We start from the raw sequence: 16963 nt of genomic DNA, 5'->3' as shown, positions 1-16963 counted from the left end.
TGTGGGGAGAATCCGTGTAAAGCACATAAGACGGGTACATAGGATAGTAAAAGTCTTGATAAATATTAGTTTTTAAATATTATTGTGTTATTGTTGTCCCCACTTCTGGCTCACGTCAATGTGGCCAGTATTTAATGGTCATTTGTCGCGTACCTTATTTGCCAGCTTTGATTTCCCCAAGCAAGCGTCTTGGTGCAGTCTTCATGGCTCTGTGCAAACAGGACATTGTTAAGTGCTTTATGGTGTTGCCTTTCTGTACCCACCATCACGCATCCTCACAACTCCGGGCTATGAAACTGAGCCTTCGGGAGGCTCCGCCTTTGTCCCCCCACCCAGCCGGTGGCAGTAGCCCCAGGCTCTCTGGAACAGCTCGCTGTTTTCCCAGCAGGATCTTAAGGACATGTTGCTTCTGGGCTTGAAGGTCTCAGCTCTCCCCTGGCCAGTGTGGATGAAGTCCAAATTCTGTGAGGCTTACAAGCCCCCCGTCTGCCCTCACCACTCCCCAAATACGCAGAACTTGGACTCCTTCGCACACTCCTTTGAACTTGATCAAGTGGCACCCAGATCTTGGGAAGCCATTCCCTACAGGGTTCCCCGCTGGGTGCAGAGCTGGTTCTCGCACAGAGCAGTCGGTGGTGATCGTCTGTGCATGGGCCCCCTTGTCCTTGTGTGCCAGCAGCCTGGCAGAGGGATGGGGCAGGGCAGACCTAGAGAGAGTGTGAGCAGGGGAGAGAAAGAAAAACAGTTTCCACCACCAGGAGATGGCAGGGCTCAGGGTTGTGAGCCTGCTGCCCTCCCAACTCCCTGGTCCCCAGGGGTTTTTTGTTTTGGGTTTTTTTTGTTTTGTTTTGTTTTAAAGTAGGTTCCACACCCAACATGGGGTTTGTACTCACAGCCCCAAGATCAAGAGTTGCCTGCTCTACTGACTGAGCCAGCCAGGCGCCCCTGGTCCCCAGGGGTTTTATTTATTATTTCACTTAATCCCCACAACAGCCCAGTGTTCTCTGTTTATGGGACAGACAGCTGAGGAATAACGGGGAATCCTAGCCCAGGACTGCTGGATTCCGAGGCCCAGGCCCTTAACCAATGCTATTTTCCTGGTGAATAATAAGAATAAAACCCCTTATGTTTATGTGGAGGCTTGTATTCATCTACAAAGCCCTTCGTCCCACTTCTCATCCTGCCTGACCAAGGATGAGGCCAAGGCGGCTTCGTGGGGTGGTCGAGTGGGATGACTGCATGCTTTGTAGATGGAAAATGCAGGTGCCCCCTTCAACACAGGTGTAGAGCAAAGAAGGGTCCTGGCCTGGGAAGGGCTTTCCCCAACTTGGCCACTCGGCCCCTCCTGAGTCCCGAGGAGCAGGCCTGCTGCAGTGGAGGTCCTGGGGGCTCTGCAGGCTGCCGTCCCGCCTGGCAGAACGTGTGTCCTGTTGCCTCTTTGCAGACATGATTAACAAGCAGGACTGTAAGTACGGGGATAACTGCACCTTCGCCTACCATCAGGAGGAGATCGACGTGTGGACAGAGGAGCGGAAGGGTACCCTCAACCGCGACCTGCTCTTTGACCCGCTGGGGGGCGTCAAGCGCGGCAGCCTCACCATCGCCAAGCTCCTTAAGGAGCACCAGGGCATCTTCACTTTCCTCTGTGAGGTACCCGCGCCCCCGCCCCACTCACCTGCCACCTTCACGGGCGATGGCACAGTTGGGGCTGGGGGAGGGGCTCCCTTATCAAATGTCAGTCCTGGCACCTGGGGGTTTGGGAGGCCTGACTTTAGAATCAGTAGGTCCTTAGACTGCCAGCAAGGGCCATAGGCCCTATCTTGCTAAAGAAAGAGAGAAAATCATTCCCACTCTTTCCGGATGGCCATCAGAGGCTCTGTGGGTACTCATCCCCCCCACGCCTCCTTGTCTAGCTGTGCTGGCTCCGATGCCCAGTACGCCTTCCTGCCCACTTCCCTGTGTTTCTGCATCTTGGGCCCTCTGCAGCTCAGCTCTGATCCCAGCAGCTCCAGCAAGTTGTCCTTAATTCCTTCCCCGGAGCTGCCACAGCAGACCCTGCCGGCCCCCTGCTTCCCTGCCTGATCAGAGCATGGTGAGGGCAGTAACGGCGTCAGGTCCCTCTCCGTGGAGCCAGAGCTCTGGACCCGGGTTGCTGGCAGGGTTGGTGCGGCTCAGCCCAACCTTGACCCGTTGCACAGCCAGCCCTTCCCCCCAACTCTCAGAGCAGGTGAACTGGCCGCTCCCTTCGGAGCTCCCAGCCAGCAGCTGCGTGTACTTTACAAAGCACTTGCGGTTCTGTTATGTCCTTTCTGAGCTTCACAGTGAGCCTGTGGGACAGCAGGTGTGGTCACCCCAGTTTCCTGTTGAGGAAACTCAGGCTCAGAGACTTGGAGTTACCCCCCGCCCCAGGCGTCTGGAGTGGTGGGACCAGAGAGAGCCAAAGCCCAGGTTATCCGGGAGCTAGAGCCAGAGAGTGATGACCACGGAGCCCGAGGTGCCCTATCTCTCACTCCCCTGACTTAGAGCAGGGCTGGCAGGGACCCGGTCTGCCCCTCCGTGGGCGGCCGTGCTGGGTCCCAGCCCATCCCTTCCCCGGGCAGATCTGCTTTGACAGTAAGCCCCGGATCATCAGCAAAGGCACCAAGGACTCCCCGTCTGTCTGCTCCAACCTGGCTGCCAAGCACAGCTTCTACAACAACAAGTGAGTGGGACCCACGGCCTGGGCCTGGGAACAGGGGCCCACAGAGAGCCGGGGTACTCTAGATGCCTGGGGAGCCACAGACGCCGGGGGGCGGACCCAGGGTGTCAAGGCGAGGGGCGGAATGTAGGGCTCAGATCCAGCATCTACCTGGAAAGGATGGAATCACATTTATCGAGATCTGTATTCCAAGCTTTTTCTTGGGTATTTTAACGATCTCCACGGTCCCGTAAGGAGAAGTTACAGTCTCTTTTGTACCGATGGGCTTAGAAGTAGCTCACTCAACATCTACGTGGCCACGCCTCTGACTTCCATCTGGCACCCTCCACTATCATGACATCGGTGTCAGACAATGAGTGGGAGGGCCTGGGTCAGGCCTGGCCCCCACCTTTGCTCCCTCTGACCCCCCATGCCCCCGCATGGATGTTAGAGCCCAGGCCCTGGGTCAGACAAACCTGGGTCCACATCCAGCCTGGTCAATGCCTGTTTCATGTCTCGTGGCCCTTGGTTTCCCTGCCTGTGAAGTTGACAATGATCCCAGTCTCCCAGGGTTTCCGCGAGCATAATTAAAATCCTGTCCCACAAATCTGATATATTTGACTTGTGTTTTATCCTACCTACCAGACCATTCCTTCTGTAGCTCAGGAGAGCACCCCTTCCCCCCAGCGGCTCAAAATACCCTGTCATCTTTGTGCTCTCGCTGCAGGTCTGTGGGTTCCATATTTTCCTTACTCCTCTCCAAATCTAGCTGGATTGCAGAATTATGGGTTTTGGTTTTTTTGGTTTTTTTTTTTTTTCAAGATTTACTTATTTATTTCAGAGGGAGGGAGGGAGCATGAGCAGGAAGGGCAAAGGGAGAGAGAATCTCAAGCAGACTCCATGCTGAATGCGGAGCCCCACACCCAGGCTCAATCTCACGACCCCGAGATCACAATCTGCAGAGTTAAGTTTATGATTAGGAAATATGAACTAAAAACGACAACAAATAGTAAAATAAAATAAAATAAAATTGCCGTCCCAGAGGAGGTGCTCGATTATTATTATGGATGCAGGAGCAGCCCTGGAGCATCAAGATGGGAAACCTCCTTCTCCTACCCACGCGCACCCCCTTCTCCCAGCCTCCTAGCAGGTGCCCTCCTGCTGGCAGCGCCACCTTTGAGCTGGCCCTGGATTGAGGCCAGGGGAGGAGCCTACAGCTGGGACGGCCTAAGTGTAGGACCCCCACCTCTTGCCTACTGTGCTCTCTTGTTCTAGAAGCGTCTTGATAGGGCAGGAACACTGAGGGCGAAGCCCCTCCCCTCAGGCTGGCGCAGTACCAGGGATAGCAGCCCCGGCGGGAATGGTGGGGAAGGGGAGGGGGCCCACAGACTACATCGCGCCCCGTCCTCTGCCCGCCAGGTGCCTGGTGCACATCGTCCGCTCCACCTCCCTCAAGTACTCCAAGATCCGCCAGTTCCAGGAGCATTTCCAGTTCGACGTGTGCCGCCACGAGGTGCGCTATGGCTGCCTGCGGGAAGACAGCTGCCACTTCGCCCACAGCTTCATCGAGCTCAAAGTCTGGCTGCTGCAGCAGTACTCAGGTGAGGGGGCGGGGTGGGGGTGGGGGGGGGGGCGGGGGATGCGGGATTGGCTGAGGGCAGATGGGCCAGCCCGCGGCAGGTGGCAGAGGGAGTTCAGGGGGGCGGGTGGGGGGGGGCTCTGCAGGAGCCCCTGCCCCCTAGACATCACGGAGGACACAAAGGCTCTGCTCTCAGGAAGCTTCCAGGCTTAACATGTCCTGGGTTTATTCCTAGCCAGGCACTGCCAGGGGAACACACGGGGAAAAGGGAGAGGGGGCAGAGCCGGGCTGCCTGGTTGGTCACCAGCAGGTCACTTCCCCTCGCTGAGCCTCCATTTGCCCACCTGTGAACTGGTGATCATAATCTCCATCTCAGGGCGCCTGGGTGGCTCAGTCGGTTAAGTGTCTGCCTTCGGCTCAGGTCATGATCCCAGGACCCTGGGATCGAGTCCCCCATCTGATGCCCTGCTCAGCAGGGAGTCTGCTTCTCCCTCTGCCCCTCCTCCCTGCTTGTTCTCCCTTTCTGTCTCTCAAAAATAAATTTAAAAAATCTTTAAAAAAAAAAAAACTCCACCTCAGAGCTGAGGAGATTAAAAGATACTTACTCGTTCATCTAATAGGGTGACGAGTACACCTGCCGTGTGTCAGGTCCCAAGCAAGAACTACTCGAGGTCCTTGCTCTCTGAGAACATCTGAGATCTATAAGCAAGGGCAAGACAGACAGTGTAGCAAGTAGGTAATCTGTTCTAGGACACACGTTTCCCTCACTGCGTATCGTGATGTAATTTAACAGCATTGTTTTGGATGTAACATAAAATACTGGTGCATCTAACAATTGATGTCTTAGAGTTGGTGAAATAGGGTTATGTAACTTCAGACATGCTCAGTGCTGAGAGGAAAGTAAGGCAGAGCAATAGGATGGGGAGGGACTCAGGCAGGGGCATTTGGGATAAGATGGTCAGGGAGGGCCTCTGTGAGGACGTGGCATTTGAGCAAGGAAGGATAGGGAGAGCATGCCAGGCAGAGGGAAGAGCAAGGCTGGAGGCCCTGAGGCGGGAGCAAGCTTGGTACAGAAACACTGTCCGTGAGAGTGGAGCAGCTTAGTGCATGGTGGGAAGGGGGCCTGAGAGGTTGGTAGAGACCCGAGTGTGTAGAAGTCTCTAGGTCATACGTAGAGTCAGGATCGTTCTAAATATAATGTGCAAGATCTGGAGGGTTTAAGTGGGTGGAGGTATACGATCTGATCAATATTTTTTAAAACTATCTCTGGCTACTGGGTGGAGGATAGAGGGGTGAGGGCGGACAGAGGGGGACCAGGGAAGGTGTGGCTCCAGCCAGGGTGATAGTGGCGGGGTTGGAAGGAGTGATCAGATTCTGGGGATATGTTGATGGTGAAGCCAACAGGAGTGGTTGATGGACCAGCTGTGAAGTATGAGACAAAGGATGGCATCAAGGTCACCTGCAAGGTTTTTGACCAGAGTAACTGGAAGGATGGGGTTGCTGTGTTCTCAGAAGGGGAGGCTGTAGGAGGACCAGGTTTGGGGGGCTCCCATCAGGGCTCAGTGTGGGACGTGGGGAGCTGCCTCTTGGACTGCAAGTGGAGATGTCGAGTGGGCAGCCGGATGTGGAAGTCTGGAAGTTCACAGGAGAGGTCTGGGCTGGCGATCTGTATTTGGGAATCCTCAGCAAGAAAATGGGTGTCAACACAGTGCCTGGCCCAGAGTAAGCCCCCAGTGACAAGCGGTCACCGTGGAGCAGTATCCACAGGACAAGGTCGAAAAGAAATCATCCTGCGAAAGGGCCTGGAGGAGATGGGAGAGGCTTTAAGCTGTACCTCAGAGGGTGGGTTCCGTAGTCAGTCAGATTGGGAAGGTCTGGGCCACCAGGTTCGGGTGTCTGCCCCTTTGCGGACCTGCAGTAAAGAACAGCGGCCCCTCAGTGAGCTAGTGAGCCAGGAGAGGCCAGGCCCAGAGCCCTAAGAACAGTGGGCTAGAGGCTGCCAAGCAGGAGTCAGGCCTGAGACCCCACTGAGGGAGGTGGGGGTCAAGAAGGGTGCTGAGCAGCTGGGGGGACCCTGGCATGAAGGCAGGGGAGTCACTGTGCCATGCTGCAGGGCCAACACCTTTCTCCTGCATTTCCCCCACTCTTGGCTGCATTTGATTCTCCTGTCCCCCATGAGGGCTTGGAGCAGGTCCTCCATTCCCAGCTGCAGGTGAACAAACAGGCCGAGAGAGGATGAGTGCTTCCCCTGCTCCCCATGTCTTTCTGTGGTAGGGCCTGACTGGGGACTGGGGCTCCTTCGCCTGGGCCTGGGTGGCTCCCTGCAGATCTCCCACCTCCCTCCTCGCTGAGCTCCTTCATGGACGCCCGTGTCTGGTCCCGCCCTCCACAGGCATGACCCACGAAGACATCGTCCAGGAATCCAAGAAGTACTGGCAGCAGATGGAGGCCCATGCAGGGAAGGCCAGCAGCGGCTTGGTGAGGCCCTCGATCGGTGTTGGGGGTGGGATCGGGTCCCCGAGGCCCATTCCCCATCCCTTTAACGGAACCTAATTTCAGACTTACCAGAAAATTATCAGAATAGTACGAAGAATTAGTGTATACCCGTTTCTGGATTCCCTAGTTAGTAACTATTTTACCACATTCCACACTCACTTCGTCCTGTGTGTGTGTGTGTGTGTGTGTGTGTGTGGACATCCACACATAGACATTTGTATACAATTATATACGTATCTTCTTCTGAACCATTTGAGAGTAAGTAGTAGACATGATGCCTCATCACCCCTAAATACTTCAGTATCTGTTTCCTAAAAATAAGGACACTGTCTTACAAATAACCACAAGACAATTATCAGCATCACAGAACTAACATTGGTGTAATTTTTCAGATTATGGTGTCCTATTTTTTTTTTTTTCTTTTAAAGATTTTATTTATTTATTTGACAGAGAGAGACAGCCAGCGAGAGAGGGAACACAGCAGGGGGAGTGGGAGAGGAAGAAGCAGGCTCCCAGCGGAGGAGACTGATGTGGGGCTCGATCCCAGAACGCTGGGATCACGCCCTGAGCCGAAGGCAGACGCTTAACCGCTGTGCCACCCAGGCGCCCCAGATTATGGTGTCCTATTATTTAGTTTTTGTGACTCGTCCCTAAATCCCAAGGGACGCTGCATTCATGTGTTGTCTAGTCTCTCTCTCTCTCTCTCTTTTTTAAAGATTTTATTTATTTATTTGAGAAAGAGAGAGGGACAGAGAGAGCACAAGTGGGGAGGAGAGGCAGAGGGAGAAGGAGAAGCAGAGTCCCCGCTGAGCAGGGAGCCCGACTCGGGACTCGATCCCAGGACCCTGAGATCATGACCTGAGCCGAAGGCAGAGGCTTTACCAACTGAGCCGCCCTGGCGCCCCTGTCTAGTCTCTTTTAATCTAGAGCAGACCCTAGTCTTTCTTGTCTTGCATGATGCTGGTGGTGTTGCGGAGCAGTTGTCCTGTGAAAGGCCCATCATCCGTTTGGGATTGTCTGATGGTTCCTCAAATCCCAGAGGGGATGTTACGTTCTCGGCTCACTCGTCAGGAGGCTCATCATCTCGATGTGTCCCTTTACTGGTGATCACTTGGTTAAAGGCACCTCCACTACAAATGTTTCTCTCCTGTGAAGTTACGTTTTTCCCCCTTTGTAATAAATAAGTATCTTCTAGGGAGGGTCCTTGAGACCGTGTACATATCCTGGTGCTCCTCCCCACTGACCGTGTCATCTCCCATCTCTCCTGATCCTCACCCATAAAATGGGGATCGTAATCCTGTCTGCCATCTCCCAGGATGGGCATGAGGGTCACAGAAGCTGACTAGGCTGCAGCTTGCTGAGTTCCTGCTCTGCACTGGGCCCCGTGCCTTCCCCAGTCCTCATATCCTCCCCAAGAGGTAGGGACCATTGTGGCCCTGGGTGACCGCGGGGACAGAGGGGTGGTCTCAGGCCCAAGAGATAGGGTGAGGTGAGGCCTCCGTGCCATCCACACATGAGGGACGACCCCCTCCCCAGGCCCACCTACTGGTCGCTTTGGGAGAAGGCTGGGTCCCTGGCCCCTCCTGAGGCCGGCATGGGTGTGGCAGTGAGCCAGGGAGCAGGGCAGGCTGGCCCACAGGGCTGCCTGATCCCCTTGGGACTTCCCCTCTCTCTCCCTAGCCCATCTTTCTGCTACTTTTTCTTTCTCTCCCCGCTTCCTGATTGCTCCCCTCCCTGTCCCTTCCTGTGCTGTCCTCTTCTCCCTGCCCCCTCTCTGCCATGTGGTTTGTTTTTTGTTCCTGGCCAGGATCCCGGCTGGAAGGCAGTGAGGGGCTTGGGTTGGACCTGCAGTGTTATCTTCTAAGAGAACTCGGAGTCCTCACCACCTCCTACCCCTTCTTCCTCCTCAGGGCTACCGCCAGGGTCCCCAGGTGCCATGACACCTCCTCTTGCTGCCAGAGCCCCCCCACCCCCCCAGCCCACCCAAGATGTCACCCTTGGGCCTGGCTCAGGAACAGGGCTACTGTGCCCGGCCTGGCCACGACCAGGGCCTGAGGCGTCCTGCTTGTCTGCCGTCTGAGGGCGGGGCCGGCGCCACCGTGAGGCCGAGGATGAGGTGCCAGGGTCGAAGCTGCTCGGGCGCAGTGCCCATGGCAACGCAGCTGTGCCATCCCACAGAGAGGCACGAGCACCCGCCTCTCACCAGCTTCCTGTCCTCGGGCCACTTACCCAAGGGTGGATTAGTGACCTCTCTGAGCCTCCGCTTCTATCCAGTCAAGTGGGAATGAACCCATCTACCCCCCAGGGCTGCAGCAAGGGGTTGGTGAAAAGGGAAGTTCAGTGAACCGGCATGGCTGTTCATGAGAGCCGTCCCCACATACCTCACCTGTGAAATGGGTCCCCTCAGGCTTCTGTGAGAATCCAGTAGAACACCTGGAAATCAGGAGTGATGTGGAGAACCTCCTGCCCGCTCTAGCACAGGCCGTGCCCCAGTTACAAAGGTCTGCTTTTACCTTGTCACTGAGGTGATGTGGGGGTCATCCTGGGGCCGAGCCAAGCTGCGAGTCATCCAGCACCGGGCCAGGCGTCAGTGAACACACGTGGACAGAACCCCTTCCTCTCAAGGACAGGCCCTGAGCTAGGTAGTGACAAGCACATAGGGTACTCCCATGGTGGGGGACAGCCTGGAGGAGAGAGAGCCGCTGGAGGGGTGACCCCACGTCTGAGGCTCCAGGGAGGACAGGGAGACTCTAGGTAACAGGAGAGTCAGTAGGTTAGCCAACACAGCTGGGTGAGGGGGTTGAAAGTGGCAGAAGACAAGGGTGCGTGGGCATGTTTCCCACCTTTCATCCCCCCCCCCATCCCAGGGTGCAGAAGAGCAGGCCCTCCTGCCTGCAAAGGAAAGGCTAGAGCAGAGAATGGGGAATGAACACGGTGGGCCCTTCAGGAGTCCGGGGCCGCCCAGAAGCCTGTGCCACCACCCAAGGCAGGCTTCCCACCTGGGCCCTGCTGTCCACCAGGCCCAGCCCTCATAACGAGCTGGGTTTCTCAGGTACTGTGGGAGCTCCTAGAATGGGCAGCTGCCACCTAGGAGAGCGCGAGCGAAGGCTTCCTAAAGGCGGTGGTGCTCAAGCTGAGTTTGGAAAGTTTCCAGAATCAGCCTGATGAATTACAGAGGAAGGGCATTCCAGGCAGAGGGAACAGCATGTGCAAAAGCATGCCATGCTCAGGGACATGCCAGCAGCTCCAAAGAGCAGACCACTGGGGACTAGCCAGACAAGGCGGAGAGTAGCTGATTGGGAATCGGGAGCCCCGTCCCAGGCCTGGCTCCCACACTGAGAGGCCAGGGGCCCTAGAGTTATTTCCCTCTGGGAAGCGGTAATGGGCTCACTCATTCTAGGGCTGTAACACTCATGCACGCCACCTGCATGACAGACCCCAGGCCTCAGCTCTAATGCCTTTGGATTCACCAGCCTCTTTCCCCAACAGGGCGCTCCTCGGACGCATGGACCCAGCACCTTCGACCTGCAGATGAAGTTTGTGTGTGGCCAGTGCTGGAGGAACGGGCAGGTGGTAGAGCCTGACAAAGACCTCAAGTACTGCAGTGCCAAGGCCCGGCACTGGTGAGCCAGGCGCCAGGCGGGGACGGGCTGGGGGGGCCCACCCGAGCAGCACGAATAAGGAGGCCGGGGCGCTCTGTGGACATCACACAGCCAAGGCCCTGCCCCGGGCTGCCCCCAACAAGCCCCTCCTCTGTCCTACAGCTGGACCAAGGAGCGGCGGGTCCTTCTGGTGATGTCAAAGGCCAAGAGGAAATGGGTGTCGGTGAGGCCCCTGCCTTCCATTCGCAACTTCCCACAGCAATACGATGTGAGCGCCGGGAATGGGGTGCAGGGTGGTGGTGGGAGCTCAGATGTGGGGGCTGAGGGGCCCCAAGCTGGTGCTATACCAGAATCCGGTGGGACTCAGCCGGCTCTCCCCATGCCCACCCTGCAGCTCTGCATCCACGCGCAGAGCGGCCGCAAGTGCCAGTACGTGGGGAACTGCTCCTTTGCACACAGCCCGGAGGAGAGGGACATGTGGACCTTCATGAAAGAGAACAAGAGTGAGTGCAAGGGCAGGCCCAGTGACCCTGCATTGCCAGACACCGCCACCCATCAGCAGGCCCAAGAGCTCCTGCTCCCTCTCCCTCTGCCACCCCAGACCGTACCCTCTCTGCGTCCTCCGTTGCTGACCGACAGCCTGACAGCAAGGCCTGGGGTGCCCCCAGCTCCCAAGTCTGGGGTTGGGGGGAGGGGGAGGGGGCAGAATGGAGGGAGGATCCTCTCCCACCGAGCACCCTGTCCTCTCCTTCCTATCAGTCCTGGACATGCAGCAGACCTATGACATGTGGCTGAAGAAACACAACCCAGGGAAGCCAGGGGAAGGGACCCCAATCAGTTCTCGGGAAGGAGAGAAGCAGATCCAGATGCCCACGGACTACGCTGACATCATGGTAACGGCCTCGCACATGCTCGGCCCGGGTCTGAGCCTGCTCTGGGAGGGCGTGGGGGGGGCCCGGCCTCCCCCGGGGGGACAGTCCGGGCCGAAGGGTGAGGAATGGGCACCCATGGCGGCTGTGCCCCCAGATGGGCTACCACTGCTGGCTCTGCGGCAAAAACAGCAACAGCAAGAAGCAGTGGCAGCAGCACATCCAGTCCGAGAAGCACAAGGAGAAGGTCTTCACGTCCGACAGCGACGCCAGCGGCTGGGCCTACCGCTTCCCCATGGGCGAGTTCCGGCTCTGCGACAGGTGCTCCCGGGGAGGCCGGGGCCGTGGGGTGGGCACGGTGGGACCCGGTGGGCAGCAGGGTGGGCGCCAGCCCTGGCTCCCCTTGGCCTGGAGTAGCATGCAGAGGGGGGTGTCCTCAAGCAGCTGCTCCTGAATGTGACGAGCATGGGGGCAGGGCGGGGTGGGATGGGGTGGGCTCAGAACTGCCAGACCCCCGCCTGCAGCCCTGTGGCAGGTCCTAGAGAAGGCTGGGATGTGCCAACTTTCACCCGGACTGAGGCCGCCGGGGGAAAGGCTGGGGGGAGGTTAAGCGGCCGGCCCCAGGTCCGCAGCCCGTGGTGCAAAGGGCACCGGGGCTTGGGCAGTGAGCCTCCTGCTGCCCACAGGCTCCAGAAGGGCAAGGCCTGCCCAGATGGGGACAAGTGCCGCTGCGCTCACGGGCAGGAGGAGCTCACCGAGTGGCTGGACCGGCGTGAAGTGCTGAAGCAGAAGCTGGCCAAGGCCCGTAAGGATATGCTTCTGTGCCCACGGGATGACGACTTTGGCAAATACAACTTCCTGCTGCAAGAGGATGGGAGTGCCGCTGGTGCCACCCCAGAAGCCCCTGTGGCCGCCGCTGTCACTGGGGAGTAGGGCCAGCTCTGGGCCTCGGGTGAAGTCTTAGGGTCGGGCGGGGGTGGGGACAGAGGGCCTGATAGGAGGGCCAGGGCAGGCCAGGGCTGGGGGTGGGGGGCCGCCCTCCTCAGGCAGCCCCCGGCCCCCTGGGGCCCTGTCCATCCTCTCTGCCCCCACCACCTGTGTGCATACCCAGGTGCACGTGCTGCAGCCCGAAGCGGTCCCAGGGTCCTCATCCTGCTGGAACCCTGGGCAGATACCCCCCACCCCCCGGCTCTCCTGGTTGGGGAGGGAGGGGCCTGACTGACCCCTCCAGCTTCAGCCTACAGCTTTAACTTCTGTCTGGTCCTAAAGGGGGCCCAGAGCTCAGGGCTGGGGAGCCTGGGGTCCCCACTTGAATCTTCAGCGGGATTCCTTTCCATGCCTCACCCTCACCCTCCCCCACCCTCCCCCACCTCCCCCAAGGGGCAGATCAGGACACAACAGAGGGCTGGAGGCCCCAATTAGCTTTAAAATGCAGCCCCAGGATGGAGCTGGGAACACAGTCCTGGTCGCTCGCCCACTGGGGCCTCAGTTTCCCCTCTGGTTGGCAGAGTGGGAGGGGCTGGGCTTGATGATCTCTGGAGCCTCTCCAGTCAGGCCACCAGCCCAGCCCTCTTCCTTGTGGGCCACTGAATATAGACTGTAGGTGCTCAGAGTCCTTAGAGATGACTCAGCCCAAATGCCCTTATTGCAGAGAGGGAGACTAAGGCCTGGAAGGGATGGGTGACCTGCCCAGGGTCTCCAGCCCAAGGCACAAAGTAGAGCCAGGAGGCAAACTAGTCAAAAGGCTAAGGGCCAGTTGTCTGCCGGAGCCTCCGGGCTCTTAGCAGGAATATGACAGTCTCTGAATCGGTATGCATTGGGGTCCCAGGCAGTGCCCCCTGTGGGCTGAGGAAGGGAGGCTCAGGGGGTTGGTCGTGTCAGCACTCTGTAGAGGGACTTCCCCTCCTGAGGGTGGTTATGGGGAGTGTAGCAGCATGTTACTGCCCATGCCCACTTCAGGTGGTGGTAACGGGCAGGGCACCCATGGGCTCGCTTCTGCAGGATGAACTGGAAGGAAGGGGAAGGGTGGGGGTCAGGGAATATGGAGAGAAGGGAGATGACGCTGGGCACCAGGGGCCATTCTAGGATCGGACACAGCCCCTCTTTCTTGGGGACCCAGCATGGCCCTCTCCCCCTTCTCCCCAGACCTAGACGTACAGTTGCGCCTGTCTGTCCTAGCCCTCCCTGACTCCCGGCCCTGCCAGCTGCCTGGCACCTCAGCCGACCCCCAGCCCCTGCCCCCAGCCGCCAAGCCCTCTCCCATCCCTCTCGTCTGACCTGTCTGCGTGCACCCCCTCCTCTCCATCCCACCCCCTGTGGGCAGACCCAGCCTCCCCTGGTTCCCGAGACATTCCAGAATGTCCCACGTGGTTGGCACAAGGAGTGGGGCCCCCCGGAAGGAACCAGGGACCACAGCTGAAGTTGGGGGTGGGGGTGAGACAGAGAGAATGGAATCCCCCTCATTTCTCCTCATGCAAGGATTGATAGTGAGCGATGATTTGATTCTGGGCACCCCGGGCACAGAGAACACTGTTCCTCTTGCCGTCACTGCCCAGCCTTCCCCAGTAATTATGGCATGCACCCTTTCCTCTCCCTGCCCCCTTCCCCCAGCAGGCCGGCACCGTGGTGCTGGTGGCATGACTGGAGGGGAGGAGAGACCACACCCAAGGTGGGGGCCGTGGCTGTGAATGTCGATGACACTTGTTTTCCCTGATCCGTGGTGTTGCAGTCTGTCGTCACCAGCCTCGTTTTTAGTGTGTATATATGTCGCCCCCGTGATGCATATATACACAGGTATTAAATATATCGCTCTATATAATATTATATATGTGTGTGGTATCCAAGGAATCACTTCTAATGAGGGCTAAAGATAAAGAATTTGGCCAGAAAATGCAGCCATCCTGGTGTAATTAAGAGGGATTTTTCAGATGCAGGGACTTGGAGCCGCGGGTTGGAGGTGGTTTGGCAGCAGGGGCAGGAGTGGCCCTGCCTGGGCCCAGTTTCCAGACCACTCCGGCCTCACCGGGAGAGAGCAGTGGTGCTCCAGGAAAGAAAATGCTTGGTGTTTGTCTCCCACCCAGAATAGGATTAGAGTCCAGATTTTTCTTCTTCAACCTGTTATCTGTCCAGGGGCCCTTGGAATCTGGGGCTCCCTGGCCTGGCCAGAGCTGGGTCCCCCAGAGTTGGGAAGAGAGCAAGAGGCAGGGGGCGGGGGGACAGGAGTCCTCTTTGAATGATGAGGGTGATTATTTCAGTCACGACCCCGACTGGGAGGCTTGGAGAGTTGAATCAGGGGCCTATGCCCACTGCCAGCAGGCAGAGACAAGACTTCGAACGTGGTGGGGGGGGTCAGGTGCCCCCGATGTGCGTGTCCCTTTGGGGTGGGGGAAAGAGGGATGCTGCATTTCTCAGCTGGGCAGTAATCAATTTAATGGTCCTTTTAAAATGTCTGTGTATTAAAAATTTAAGAATACCACACTTTAATATTAAATATTCATAAGGTCTAGTATCTTGATAATAATGTAGATGTTTTAATAACAATTTTTGTCCTTCTTTAAATAAAATGAAAGAAACTTGATTCTTTTAGCCTTTGTCCTAGAAAATAAACGTGTGTGCTTTGACCTCTTTCCCCGAGGTGTCGCTCCTGTTCCTCCCTGTCTGGCACTTGTGCCTGGGGGCCTGGGCTGCTCTGTACCCGTGGGGCAGAGCTGCCGGCTGCTGGGCATGCCTAAAGGCGGACATTCCAAGGGGTGAGGGGCAGAAGGTCTGTGTCCCTGTGTAAACAGGGCAACCCAGCTGACCCCAGCTCCAGCAGCACCTCGGCTGGCGGGGACAGGCTGTACTGTGTACAAGTGGGCCCAGCAGCCACCCTTCGCCTGCTGCAGCCTGCCCACTCACAGCCCTCCGCATGGGGCTGTCCAGAGGTGCCCGCACCTCCCTGCTTCAATCAAGGGCACTGTCTTGAGTTCCAGAGGGCTGGCTCTGTGCCCTTTCTGGGTGTGGCTTTTCCAGAAAAGTAAGGGGCCATGCCATGCTTCGGGATAGGATTCTGGCTGCACCCTGGACTCGTCTGGGCCCAGAATTCTCATCTTTAGAAGGAGAGAGTATATTAGATTGGGAATTCTCGATCGGGGAAGCCCATATCTGCTGGGGTGAGAGGTACTTTTCCAGATCTCTTGCATCATGCGTGTTGCAGGCGATGGAGGGGAATCCTGATGGGAGGGGCTGCGTGTGTTCAGGAGCGAGCTCTCCCCGGACGGCTTGCAACTGCAGTGTGGAGTGGCACCAGGAACAGGGGTCCAAGGCCTATGAATTCTCCACGGGCGGAGTCATCTGGGCCAGATATGCGCAGGGGCTCGGGTGCTTGATAAATGACCAGAAGAGCAAGAGAAACCACCAACTTGACTGAGCACCTTCCGTGCATCAGGCACTGGATACGGCGTGTCTGTGCTCTACGACAACCCGAACGTCTGACGTCCACCTCTTCCATTCAGCAGAGGCTCCGAGGACCCTCAGAAAGGAGACAATGAAACAAGGACCACTGGGAACTGAGTGACTGGTAAAGGTCTCTTCAGCACTGATGCTCTGGGGTTCTCGGCACCCCTGGCAGCACCGTGAAAAACCAGAGCGGCATGGCAAGGTACCACTCCCAAAGGAAAAATGCAGACCCGTCCTCAGGCTGGAGAGATCATGAACCTGCATCCGGACCTCCCTTGAAGTCAGAAAAATCAAGGAAAGTAAGATAAGCAGGACCTCAGTGGACCTGGTGGACGAAATTCTTAAATTCTCTACATTCACCTAAATTCTCTTCTGGTCCTTCAGCTCAGGTTGCTAAACAGTCACTGAGCACCCACGCCACCTCAGGTCCTGGGGACACGGTTACTGAAGAAACGTGGCTTCCCTTGGCCGTGGGAGAGTGTAGGAATGCAGGGCAGGCACAGTGGCGGGGGGGTACTCCAGGTGCCAGATCCAGGGAGGGCTTCCTGAAGGAGGTGAAACTGGACTAGACGCTTAGAAAGATTGTATCACTGTCTGCAATGTGCACTTACTGTCCTGCATCTTTCTTTTTCTATTGTATTTCACATGTGCGTCTCTAAGCCCTGAGGCAAGCTAGGTATTTACGGTCAGTGGCCGACACTTCGTCCCTCAAGGGGCCAGAGCTGGCTTGAGCAGCCTCCAGTTAGTGAGCACATGTCCGTTTCTGGTCGTCACTCCTGTGGGAAGGGCCGCAGTGAGCACGCCACCACCATGGGGCCCCAGCAGGCTCCTCCCTGCGTCTGGGGAAGCTGCTTCTGAGGGCCACCTGGGCAGGTTGGGTGGCTGTCAGGGACCTGCAGGTGGGTGGGGGGAAGCTCTGCACCTCTCTAGAGAAAACCCTTGAGGGCTCTGCCAGAAACTGGGTCCACATAATACCCCCCACCGGGGAGCCATCTGCAGCCAGCGTCAGACCTAGGAGCCAGGAAACGCAAGAAGTGCAGACAGTCCCAACATGGCCGCCTTGAGGCCCCTTCCAAATATCTCCAGGTTTCTATGCGGCCTCCCCTCTCCCTATCTCTTGCCACTTGACCCAGCAACCCGCTGATGCGGCTCCTGTGTGACCATAGGTGACACTGCCAGCTGGACACCCCAGGTGCAGAGTAGGGGTGCCACGTGGACTGACTTGCATGAAAATCCCCTAAGGGTAGGGACCTGCCTGGCCGGGTTTGGTACTTAACTTTGAATCCCTCACAAGGTCTAAGCT

General features: G+C 57.4%; 1 protein-coding gene across 4 annotated transcripts in view; it reads left to right on the top strand.

Moving 5' to 3' along the window:
* ZC3H7B (zinc finger CCCH-type containing 7B) overlaps window positions 1–14798 on the top strand; it is a 55982-nt gene extending 41184 nt beyond the window's left edge. For all 4 annotated transcript variants that reach the window (XM_026479561.4, XM_026479559.4, XM_026479560.4 and 1 more), the window contains exons 14-23: window positions 1445–1650; window positions 2601–2701; window positions 4097–4278; window positions 6649–6734; window positions 10242–10375; window positions 10517–10622; window positions 10749–10857; window positions 11114–11247; window positions 11381–11544; window positions 11910–14798. In XM_026479561.4, the coding sequence (XP_026335346.1) occupies window positions 1445–1650; window positions 2601–2701; window positions 4097–4278; window positions 6649–6734; window positions 10242–10375; window positions 10517–10622; window positions 10749–10857; window positions 11114–11247; window positions 11381–11544; window positions 11910–12156 (1469 nt within the window). In that variant the 3' untranslated portion in view covers window positions 12157–14798. The remainder of the gene's footprint in view (window positions 1–1444; window positions 1651–2600; window positions 2702–4096; window positions 4279–6648; window positions 6735–10241; window positions 10376–10516; window positions 10623–10748; window positions 10858–11113; window positions 11248–11380; window positions 11545–11909) is intronic.
* Window positions 14799–16963: the final 2165 nt, after the last annotated feature.

This window comes from Ursus arctos, unplaced genomic scaffold, assembly GCF_023065955.2.
Source record: "Ursus arctos isolate Adak ecotype North America unplaced genomic scaffold, UrsArc2.0 scaffold_21, whole genome shotgun sequence".
Lineage (NCBI taxonomy): Eukaryota > Metazoa > Chordata > Mammalia > Carnivora > Ursidae > Ursus > Ursus arctos.
Note: the sequence above shows the minus strand (reverse complement) of the source record. Positions and strands in the feature narration are given on the sequence as shown.